Below are 12,063 nucleotides of genomic sequence, written 5' to 3'. Positions count from 1 at the left end.
GAGACATTTGTCGCAGAAGGAGTGGTCGCAGAGCGTGGTGACGGGATACTCGAAGGCTTTCTCGCAGATGGAGCAGATCAGGTTGTCCTCCAGCGAGCGGCGCTCGGCGGTGGGTGCAGAAGTGGAGGCCATGTCTGCTCAAAGACAGCAACGGAAAGATTCACCAATTACAGATATGACAGTGAAGTGTTGGCGCGTGTTTTTTTTTTGTTGCTTTTAATTCAAATGTTTGAGGAAATAAAGCGGCAGCTAGCAAATTTAAGAGAGAAGAGAAAAAGGGTGATGGAGTCAGGGAAGTCAGAATGATGACATTTTAGAAATATCTTTTTGAAGCCAAACACTACCGGTAAAAAAAAAAGAAAAAAGATATCGCCATGAAACTTCCCCAGTTATTTATCAAAATTAATATAATTATTTTTTGAATTTGCATGTCTGCATATGCAAATGAGACTTTATGTAATTAAGTGTCAATTTGCATACATTTCCACAACATAAATGTAAAACCTTGGATGGAGCCAGGTTCAAAATCCTTCTGTCATTTTGTCGACATAGATTTCTCTTTTCATCATTAAAAAAAAATCAGTAAATATTGACAACAGCCCAAATATTTTATAAAAAATAAAGTTATTGTATAAATTAGGCCATTAATGATCTACGAACAAATCCCTCTTTAAAAAAATACTAACTACAATAATTTACAGGTCATACAAAACATAGTTACAGAAAAGGTCATTTAATTCCAGAAATTTAAATTCAAATTAACAGTTCTTGAGAAATTTGGATTTCAGAACTCCTTCCGAGTGAGAAACAATTCCCAATATATCATTTTAGATGCACAAATGTGCAATTAACTACAGTATAAAGTTTCTCCAGACCGTTGAATACTAGCACACGCGTCGCACCGTCGTAGCTCCGAGGTATTAGTGATCCCACACCCGCTGAGTAAATCAACCTGGTGCGTGTGTGCTAAATCACCATACCCGAAAGTTACAAAAGCGTTGAACAAACACACCACGCAAGATCCACACGGTTTAAAAAGCATCTCACACTGTGAAGTCATTTGAAAAAAAAGGAAGGAACCATAAAGTCTTGTTGAAGAAAAGAAGCAGAGGTGAACACCTTTTGATACGTTACCTTTCAGCTGTGGAGATGCTGCTGACTCCCAGGGCGTGGTTTCTCCTCTCTTATCTTCACAGCCACGTCTTGGGCGTGTCTCATTCCTTTGGGAACTTTCCATCAGTGTTGAGTTTCGTTTCCTAAAGAATCGTTGCTCAATGCAAATGCCCATTTCCCTGCAAAACTGAACGTAAACCCAAACTGCAAGTTTCATCATTTGTGAACGAGCCAGAGGCAGAACTCCCAACAAGCAAGTCAAAACGTGAATTTAATGATATTTTCTTTCCTGGCAAAGGCACGATATCTTAGTTTTTCAGTCTTTGTTAATGACTAATTACTTCCCTGTATTACATCATCCATTCAGGTATAAGTTACATTCATGCAGCCAAGTTCACTTCATTTTTTTTCATTTACTGGATCTTCATTCGCTTTTTCTTTAAATCAGCACAAATTGTCTTTTGTTTCAGATTCATTTCGACAAAAGAAATTGAAGTAGTTACAGTTCAGCGGGGAATACTATCGAATGTGAAATTAAAGGCAGACAGACTGTGAACTACAGGCTCGCATGGTTCCCAAACAAGCTTCAAGAATCTGCAGTGAACTTTGAAACGTGAAATACCAAAAATGCTTATTTAACTCTTAAAAACGGTTTACAAATGCTCACAGGAGAGCCAACTGCCGACGTAACGCTGTTAGTTTTGGCCATTATCTTCATGACGAAAAATGTGGGAGTGAAATGGTTCTTCTTATTTAACTATCCACCAGAGTGTGAATATGTGATTTTCACAGTGTCAAACTCCTCCTTTACAGCCACAAGACACAATCTCACTACTGTAGATGTGAATTTAGGTTAGGTTAGGTTAGGTAGTTACTTTATTAATCCCCGAGGGGAAATTTCTTCATCATTTTAGAGAAGAACATGGCAAAAAGAAAAAAAAGAAGCTTCGTTCCAGCGCTCCTGTCGACTCGTCAGTTTTTCAGTCGTTAAGACGCGTGTAGAAATCTCTGCAGAGACAAGAGAGTCGAGGTCAGTGGTTGTTGTGCCGTGTTTAATGTCCCAAAAGCTCTTTTGAAAGGGAAATAATGAGTTCAACGATTTGATCGGCGATCTGCCTGATATAATACCCGTAAGAAATGGATGTTGTCTTCGGCCTGCGAGAGCTGCTCCTGCTCGGCGCTTCTCCTCTGCAGCTCATCGATTTCTTCTTCCAGCTGTTCGACGAGCTCTTTACTCTGCGTCTCTTTTGGATTTTCTCCGCCGAGCTCCGCGGACAGTTTGATTTTCTCCGCTTCACTCCGTCTCTCTTGAATCTCTTGCTGGGGTTTCGTCTTTCTCCGTTTCAGGCTAACCTGTGTGGTTGAAGACATCAACGTCAGTACCGCCGAGTCGGCTCGTGACGAACTACAGACACGTTGGAAGTGACGTAAAAAGAAACCGGTGGTTAGACGGTTGTTCTCCGAGTGTTGCATGAAGGTTTCGCTCTCATTAACTTTCCATGTCGTTTGGTTTGTTTAGCAATCGGGATCATTGTTTGATTAACGGTGGTACTTCGTATAATCGGAACATTTTTGAAACCTTCATGTCATGTCTGCGGTTTTAGAACCGGGCGCCGGTAAAAACAGCGGAAATAAGGAAGAACGACAGTCGCACGTACTAATCGATTTTCTTCATATCATAACGGCTATTCGAATATTTCAATATTTGAAAATCATGTCCTGTCCCTATGACAAACAAAAGTAACTTTTTGTCAAACATCATTTGCAAATAGAGACAGTTATGGACTTATCCTAAATGGCAATTTTATTTAACAGCAGTTTTGTATTTAGCTCAAGCACAGAAGACTGCAAACTCTCTGCAGAATAAAACTTAAAGTTTGTCAACACCAGCCATTATAAGATAGCGGTCATTCCAGGCTATGCTTAAAATCCCTGTTTAATAACTTGAATGTGTTTTTTTTTAATTATTATTATTATTATTTGCTTGTGAATTCAACTGTTATTTTGAAAGTTGCGTAGTCTCACTAAAATCTTTTGTCTGTAAAAATCAGTATTCCAGTTTCACAAGTGTTTACGCGACTGCATTGCGCTTTTATTATACTCCACCTTCATCTTCGCCGCCTCCCTGCTGACGGAGACCAAGTGGTGGCCCCTGTGCTCCGTCTGGGCACACATGGCGCAAATGCACGTCCGGTCACTCCTGCAGAACTTCTCCAGCCGCCTCCAGTGCAGTTTACACACCGAGCCCTCCAGGTTCTTCACCACGCTGATCAGCAGGTGGCGCCCGAGATCCTCCCTCTGGTAGTGAGTCTCCGGGTGAGCGGCGCAGTACGATGCCAGGCACGACTTGACCGCCGGGCGCTCTGCGGGGCAGAAATCGCAGGGAACCTCTCCGGCTTTTAAAGGCGCGGGCGTACTTCAGGATTTACTTTGCAATGACTGCAACAAAATATGAAATAAGGTATTCAAACAAATATCAAGGTGTGGCTTTTTGTCATGATTTAAATGAGACTGAACTGAAATTATGCCATTTTGTCATTGTGCTAAAATGAATATAAATATTATATATTAAAACATATTTGCTAACCTACATCCTGTTGCCTGAAGTTTTTTTTTCTTTTCCAGAGATGGCTGAGAGGCTACACAATCCGAAGATAATGTATTGAGAAAAGAAAATTTACCATGTAAAGTTGTTTTAAAAAAAAAAATTAAATTGCATTTGATTTACTGATATTAATGCCTTTTCTGATAATTATCTAAATAATGGTGATGGTTTAGGGTGGACATTGGGCCCATAGACCCCAAGATGATGACAGAAAAGAACACATTTACAGCAGTACCTGGCGTTACCCTAGGCAACTTGTGCTAAATTTGCATATGCATCAGGGGGCGGGGCCAGTCTAACGTGGCGTAGCATTAGACGTCTATAATACCACTTTAATGTGGCAAATGCCGCGAGCACATGGGTTGTACCGGTGACAAAGGAGCGGCATGCCTCCAGGTGAAGGTAGATACCCCTGAAGGAGTTGGTACACCACCGGGAATCCGTACATCCCGCTTTCCACCAAGTTAAATACTAACTGGCAATTTATGGTCTCGCCGTCTTTCACGTTTTCAGTCCGACCGGAAATGACGCGTAAAGGTCAAACTGGCAGGTGAAAGGTCTCACGGGACGGGACGGGCGTGACCCTCCCCCCCCCAAAAAAAAAACCCAACAACGACGATGTGCAACGGAAAAGCGGCTTTTGGGCTTTATTTTATGAAGCCACGAAAAAAGAGCAAGAACCGACAGCAGCACGTGCAACAACAACAACAACAACAACACAAGTGACTCGCTCACTGTTTGCCGGTCAAGCAGCTTAGGAGAATAAGCTCGCGACTAACAGCAGCAAAGAAGAGCTCAAAGAGATTGATAATGAAGTAAGTCAAGTTTATTCACAGTAGAGATATCAATTACACAACTGTAACTCCAGGTGTTTTATATTGGGTGTAAAAACCACAGTAACCCTCAGAGACCCGCCCACATTGCCGTCTTTCAGCAGCTGTAGCCACTGAGCTTTAAAACTAGACTGAAGATACTTCTATCATTTGAAACTTGCTGGTGTCAATGAGGACCTGCTGGGAAGAGGCTAAATAACATGACCCGCAGTGCCCCCCAAAAAAGACAGCAATGTGTCTAAGGGTTAAAGGCAAAAAAATAAATAAAAAAATACAACAAACAGTTGAAAAATAAATAAGTAAAATATGCATAGGAAGCAACTGTACAGTGAGATGTAGTTCTCATCAATCTATTATTTATGACCTGTTTATTTGGTGATCTCACGTTGTTGCTTTGTCTATAAATATTTCATATTTTGATGATCTCATCATGAAGATATTTTGTAAATCTGGCTCCTTAGAAGAGCCGGAGTCGTGTTTGTGTTTACATCAGCTGCTTTGTGAGTAAATAAAGTAAATAATAATAATAATAATAATAATCATAGTAGTAAATAACAGTGGTTGTTGTTTTATCATCGTTGTGTCTGTGTAAATCTGGCTTTCCTATAAAGCCAGTGCCGAGTCCTCTTTTCTGGTGTGTTGCACTAAATTCTAGGCTCACATGTTTATTAAACTATGGAAGAAATAAGGAGTATAAATGCAATGAAATGATGTCACTTGTTGGACTTGGGCTCCTGCTAGTACAAAGCCAATATGTGTCAGCCCCCAGTCCTGCGTGTTCTTTTAATGAGGCAATAGGAGAAGATGTCAGGTTTCAAGATATTTATTTAACAGCCGCAGAATAATCAGTTTACAGAGCTCTGGGTCCAGACTATGTTTCCCTGACCGCAGCAGAGCATGTGTCAGTTCACGAAGTCTGACCTCCTGACTTTCCCTCACCCAGTCTTCTTATAGTACAGAAACCAAAAAGTCATGTGTGTTGATGTGTCCTTTGTTGATTGGTGGAGGTGGTGGTTGTCTTCCTTCACCCCCTGGAGTGCTCGCGACAGCTGTCTGTTCCTGTTTATGACTCAAAGAACAACAGTATGTGACCCCAAAGGTCACAGACCTCCTCCTGTGACCTTTTGGTTTGGCCCAGCAGTATCACTCTCATTTACAAACACAGCCTTTTGTCTACACCTTAGGATTAATAGTTGATAATACGACCTATATGTAAGTAATATGATATGGCATACATATATGTTGTATTATTGTAAACATAGCCGAGCACAGAATCGCACACACTTAAAAGAACATTAGTCAAACCTCAAACAATTGAAGAAGAAATGATTACAATCAAGGTGATTATGTAAGACTTGTAAAGGGTCTAATCACAAACACTACTGAAATCTGGACCACTAAAATCCCGTAACAAAACAGACGTTTTCCTTTCAGGAATCATCCCCTATGATTCCCGGTTCCTTTCGAAGGAGAAATAATCAGAGGTTTGGTGTTGTCATAATCTTTCTTCACGTGTGGACTGAAGTATGGGTACAGCTCGTCTTGGAACGAGCACTCGGTGAACGAGAAGATGTGGGACTGAGCCGCTATGTCGTAGAAGGAGACGAGGCCTTCCTCGTAGTCCACGAACACGCCGACCTTCTCGGGTTTCTCAGGCGGGAAGAGGCGACGCGGCGGCGCCGTCAGGGCCGCGAACTTGTTGCCTTCGTAATGCGCCGTCACCCAGAAACCGTTGTCCGGCTTCAGCGTGAGTTTCCCCTTGCGGTCGGCTTTGCCGCTCGCCACGCCCAGATCCCAGCCGCTCTTGTTGCGCACCTCCACCTCCCAGTACGACCTCCCGGAGGTCAAGCTGTCGCGCGCCACCACGCCGCCGAACAGCTCGAACCTCCCGGGAGTGTCGTCGACTCCCTGGTCCTTCCCTCCGTCTATCACCTCCTTCCCGTCGTCAGAAAACATGAGGCGGCGGTGGGCGGTGGTCGGATCCAGCTTCACGTCCACTGTTAATTGGAGTTAATTGGATTATATAAACAGTCTTTTTTTTTCTTTTAAAGATCTTGTCAGGAGGAATTAAAATACACATATCGCATACCTGTAAACTCTGGGACTCTCTCAAGTTCTGTGGAGTGAGGGAAGAATTTTGGATCAATTAAAATCAACATTTTCCCTTTCAGCATTTAGACTTTATTAATCCCACAGTGGAGAAATGTAGTCGTCACAGCAGCGTTTACCGTCGTTAAGTCAAGTCTTACCAATGGAGGTTAGCGTCTCCAGTTCCTGTTGAATTTTTTCCATCATTGTTGCCATGGTTTTCCTCAGGGTGCCCAAGGACAGCGAGGTGTTGAACTTGACCTCCTTGTCTGTCATTTTGTTCGGGTCTGGAGGAGTCGGGTAGCTCTGAGAAAAAGAAGAGATGATCCAGAAATGAGGCCTTTTTTTTTTGTTGTTGAAAAAAGTCATTTTATTGTCATGCAGCTCCTGGCCGTGCACACTTTCCCTTCAGCCGTCAAACATTTCGTCTCGACAGTTGTCCGCTCCCGAGACGTTCAAAGCTTCCCTCTCACCTGCAGGAACAAGATGTGATCCTCCAGCGCAGATGTATCGTCCATCTTGGAGATGTTCATCTGGAGCTCTTCGATCTCTGCTCTCAGCTCGTTGCTGAGGTCCTCCGCTTCTTTTTCCACGACCTGCCTCCTTTCTTTTATCGGCTGAAGCATTCTCGCCTCCGCTTCCTTCAGGATGGCGAACATGGCGGTGAACACAGCCTCGATATTGTCCAACTCATCCTCCAGCTTGTCCTTAAAATGCCCCCCCCCCAAAAAAAATAAAAAATCAGTGCATTCATTGTCTATTCGACATTTCCTTTTCTTTTTATTCTTTACTGTCCTGCATCTGGCCCTGAGAGTTGATTTCTGAACTTGAAATCAACAATTAAATGTGATAAATCTGAAACGTTAGCTTCGTATTGAACTGCAGTGATTTGGTGGGAACGAATCTTGACTGTATTTCTGGGTCAGGTTTGGTGTTTGGCCCTCAAAGTTCCAATTCCCCTGACAGCACCACGGGTCGGACACCCGTGTGCGTTGCCGTTTTGTTCTTTGTCGGCAATTTGTCTGCCCAATTTTGTTGACTTCCTGATTTGATTATTTTCCCTTGATTCTGCACCTCTAGAGGTTAAACGAGGTCTAGTTTTTCTCAGTTTTGTGTGTATTCTTGTTCTTACCTACCCACAGATAACGTTTACATAGTTGGCCATGTTTTAAGTGGTAAAACATACATTTATTCTCGTATTAATTTCATAACTGTTTTACATGCAGTGTTTGTTAGTACTTGAAAGACCAGGAACTAACGACCTTGTCATAATAATAGACAAATAGAGAAACGGGTGTTTTGTTCTGAAAGCTGACCAGATTCTAGATGCCGTGCAGCTCGATGCTACTTCTGTCAAAAAAACGATTAAACGCATATATATATATATATATATTTTTTTTTTTTTTTTTTTTTTTTTAACTTCGACGGACCGGTCCGGTTGACTTTTCAAATCCCGGATCCGTCCTGACTTCGCGTCAGCTTACCTTGATGATCTTGAGATCTGCGTCGATCTCATCCAGCTTTATTTTTCTCCCGTGAATTTTCTGCTGAAACTTGGCCTTGATCTCGTCAAGTTCAGCCTGTCGCAGACAAAACGCAAATTATTACGCCAAATTCTTCACATTTGCATCGTTTGTGTCGGATGATGTGACGTCAATATGAACTGCCGTCGAGAATTAAAACACGCGAGGGCGTTCCACGCGTCACTCTTACCTTCTTCGCGTCCCATTCGCATTCAGTGGAGACGACGTCCGCCAGACCATCCTCCATGCAGTGAACGCAGATGCAGATCTGCCGCCTCCTGTTGTACAGCTCTAAGGGGCGTCCGTGCTCCAGACAGGCCCTCGCGTCCAGATCCTCCACGGGCTCCACCAACTTGTGGCCCTTCAGCCTTTTGGCCGTGTAATGGTTCTCCAGGTGGGTCGCGCAGAACGAGTTGAGACACAAGAGGCAGGACTTCTTCGCCCGCCGCTTCGGCGGCGCGCAGACGTCGCACGCCACCTCGCCGGCGGCGCCGCCGAACTCGTCCTCGTTCTCATCCTCGTCCTCGTCCTCGTTCTCGTCCTCGTTCTCATCCTCGTCCTCGTTCTCGTTCTCGTCCTCATCCTCGTCCTCGTTCTCGTCCTCGTCCCTCGTCTTCACCCGCTGAGCGATCTCTCGGAGGACGACGTTCACGTCGGGGATTTTGCTCACGTGCGTCTTGCACAGCGGGCACACGCTTTCGTTGTACCGGACGGTGCAGTGGAGAAATTCCTCGCAGAAGGAGTGGTCGCAGAGCGTGGTGACGGGATACTCGAAGGCTTTCTCGCAGATGGAGCAGATCAGGTTGTCCTCCAGCGAGCGGCGCTCGGCAGTGGGTGCAGAAGTGGAGGCCATGTCTGCTCAAAGACAGCAACGGAAAGATTCACCAATTACAGATATGACAGTGAAGTGTCGGCGCCTGTTTTTTTTTTGTTGCTTTTTATTCAAATGTTTGAGGAAATAAAGCGGCAGCTTGCAAATTTAAGAGAGAAGAGAAAAAGGGTGATGGAGTCAGGGAAGTCAGAATGATGACATTTTAGAAATATCTTTTTGAAGCCAAACACTACCGGTAAAAAAAAAAAAAAAAAGATATCGCCATGAAACTTCCCCAGTTATTTATCAAAATTAATATAATAATTTTTTGAATTTGCATGTCTGCATATGCAAATGAGACTTTATGTCATTAAGTGTCAATTTGCATACATTTCCACAACATGAATGTAAAACCTTGGATGGAGCCAGGTTCAAAATCCTTCTGTCATTTTGTCGACATAGATTTCTCTTTTCATCATTAAAAAAAAATCAGTAAATATTGACAACAGCCCAAATATTTTATAAAAAATAAAGTTATTGTATAAATTAGGCCATTAATGATCTACGAACAAATCCCTCTGTAAAAAAATACTAACTACAATAATTTACAGGTCATACAAAACATAGTTACAGAAAAGGTCATTTAATTCCAGAAATTTAAATTCAATTTAACAGTTCTTGAGATTTTTGGATTTCAGAACTCCTTCCGAGTGAGAAACAATTCCCAATATATCATTTTAGATGCACAAATGTGCAATTAACTACAGTATAAAGTTTCTCCAGACCGTTGAATACTAGCACACGCGTCGCACCGTCGTAGCTCCGAGGTATTAGTGATCCCACACCTGCTGAGTAAATCAACCTGGTGCGTGCGTGCTAAATCACCATACCCGAAAGTTACAAAAGCATTGAACAAACACACCACGCAAGATCCACACGGTTTAAAAAGCATCTCACACTGTGAAGTCATTTGAAAAAAAAAGGAAGGAACCATAAAGTCTTGTTGAAGAAAAGAAGCAGAGGTGAACACCTTTTGATACGTTACCTTTCAGCTGTGGAGATGCTGCTGACTCCCAGGGCATGGATTCTCCTCTCTTATATTCACAGCCACGTCTTGGGCGTGTCTCATTCCTTTGGGAACTTTCCATCAGTGTTGAGTTTCGTTTCCTAAAGAATCGTTGCTCAATGCAAATGCCCATTTCCCTGCAAAACTGAAAGTAAACCCAAACTGCAAGTTTCATCATTGGTGAACGAGCCAGAGGCAGAACTCCCAACAAGCAAGTCAAAACGTGAATTTAATGATATTTTCTTTCCTGGCAAAAGCACAATATATTAGTTTTTCAGTCTTTGTTAATGACTAATTACTTCCCTTTATTACATCATCCATTCAGGTATAAGTTACATTCATGCAGCCAAGTTCACTTCATTTTTTTCATTTACTGGATCTTCATTCGCTTTTTCTTTAAATCAGCATAAATTGTCTTTTGTTTCAGATTAATTTCGACAAAAGAAATTGAAGTAGTTACAGTTCAGCGGGGAATACTATCGAATGTGAAATTAAAGGCAGACAGACTGTGAACTACAGGCTCGCATGGTTCCCAAACAAGCTTCAAGAATCTGCAGTGAACTTTGAAACGTGAAATACCAAAAATGCTTATTTAACTCTTAAAAACGGTTTACAAATGCTCACAGGAGAGCCAACTGCCGACGTAACGCTGTTAGTTTTGGCCATTATCTTCATGACGAAAAATGTGGGAGTGAAATGGTTCTTCTTATTTAACTATCCACCAGAGTGTGAATATGTGATTTTCACAGTGTCAAACTCCTCCTTTACAGCCACAAGACACAATCTAACTACTGTAGATGTGAATTTAGGTTAGGTTAGGTTAGGTAGTTACTTTATTAATCCCCGAGGGGAAATTTCTTCATCATTTTAGAGAAGAACATGGCAAAAAGAAAAAAAAAAAGCATCGTTCCAGCGCTCCTGTCGACTCGTCAGTTTTTCAGTTGTTAAGACGCGTGTAGAAATCTCTGCAGAGACAAGAGAGTCGAGGTCAGTGGTTGTTGTGCCGTGTTTAATGTCCCAAAAGCTCTTTTGAAAGGGAAATAATGAGTTCAACGATTTGATCGGCGATCTGCCTGATATAATACCCGTAAGAAATGGATGTTGTCTTCGGCTTGGGAGTGCTGCTCCAGCTCGGCGCTTCTCCTCTGCAGCTCATCGATTTCTTCTTCCAGCTGTTCGACGAGCTCTTTACTCTGCGTCTCTTTTGGATTCTCTCCGCCGAGCTCCGCGGACAGTTTGATTTTCTCCGCTTCACTCCGTCTCTCTTGAATCTCTTGCTGGAGTTTCGTCTTTCTCCGTTTCAGGCTAACCTGTGTGGTTGAAGACATCAACGTCAGTACTGCCGAGTCGGCTCGTGACGAACTACAGACACGTTGGAAGTGACGTAAAAAGAAACCGGTGGTTAGACGGTTGTTCTCCGAGTGTTGCATGAAGGTTTCGCGCTCATTAACTTTCCATGTCGTTTGGTTTGTTTTGCAATCGGGATCATTGTTTGATTAACGGTGGTACTTCGTATAATCGGAACATTTTTAAAACCTTCGTGTCAAGTCTGCGGTTTTAGAACCGGGCGCCGGTAAAAACAGCGGAAATAAGGAAGAACGACAGTCGCACGTACTAATCGATTTTCTTCATATCATAACGGCTATTCGAATATTTCAATATTTGAAAATCATGTCCCGTCCCTATGACAAACAAAAGTAACTTTTTGTCAAACATCATTTGCAAATAGAGACAGTTATGGACTTATCCTAAATGGCAATTTTATTTAACAACAGTTTTGTATTTAGCTCAAGCACCGAAGACTGCAAACTCTCTGCAGAATAAAACTTAAAGTTTGTCAACACCAGCCATTATAAGATAGCGGTCATTCCAGGCTATGCTTAAAATCCCTGTTTAATAACTTGAATGTGTTTTTTTTTATTATTATTATTATTATTATTTGCTTGTGAATTCAACTGTTATTTTGAAAGTTGCGTAGTCGCACTAAAATCTTTTGTCTGTCAAAATCAGTATTCCCGTTTCAC

The 12,063-nt window shown here is 42.4% G+C and overlaps 1 protein-coding gene across 1 annotated transcript; it reads right to left on the bottom strand.

Moving 5' to 3' along the window:
* Nucleotides 1–5,358: 5,358 nt before the first annotated feature.
* On the bottom strand, nt 5,359–11,091 carry LOC138203853 (E3 ubiquitin-protein ligase TRIM39-like). The gene is made up of 7 exons (XM_069158858.1): nt 10,019–11,091; nt 8,353–9,017; nt 8,124–8,219; nt 7,113–7,346; nt 6,801–6,945; nt 6,641–6,667; nt 5,359–6,548 (listed from the first exon to the last, which is right to left on the bottom strand). The coding sequence occupies exons 1-7, from the start codon at nt 10,215–10,217 to the stop codon at nt 5,989–5,991; spliced, it is 1,926 nt and encodes a 641-aa protein (XP_069014959.1). The 5' UTR covers nt 10,218–11,091; the 3' UTR covers nt 5,359–5,988.
* Between the last annotated feature and the right edge of the window lie 972 nt (nt 11,092–12,063).

The sequence above is a fragment of the Embiotoca jacksoni genome, unplaced genomic scaffold (genome assembly GCF_022577435.1).
Source record: "Embiotoca jacksoni isolate LCO1_2020_lvr unplaced genomic scaffold, fEmbJac1.0.p SCAF_24, whole genome shotgun sequence".
NCBI lineage: Eukaryota > Metazoa > Chordata > Actinopteri > Embiotocidae > Embiotoca > Embiotoca jacksoni.
This window is presented reverse-complemented; position numbering and strand designations above follow the sequence as displayed.

Coding starts and splice junctions, on each gene's coding strand:
- LOC138203853 (XM_069158858.1), bottom strand. CDS start 10,217: ATGATGAAACTTGCAGTTTGGGTTTACTTTCAGTTTTGCAGGGAAATG. Junction 9,018..10,018: donor AGCATCTCCACAGCTGAAAG/GTAACGTATCAA, acceptor GTCTTTGAGCAG/ACATGGCCTCCACTTCTGCA. Junction 6,946..7,112: donor ATCACATCTTGTTCCTGCAG/GTGAGAGGGAAG, acceptor TCTTTTTCTCAG/AGCTACCCGACTCCTCCAGA.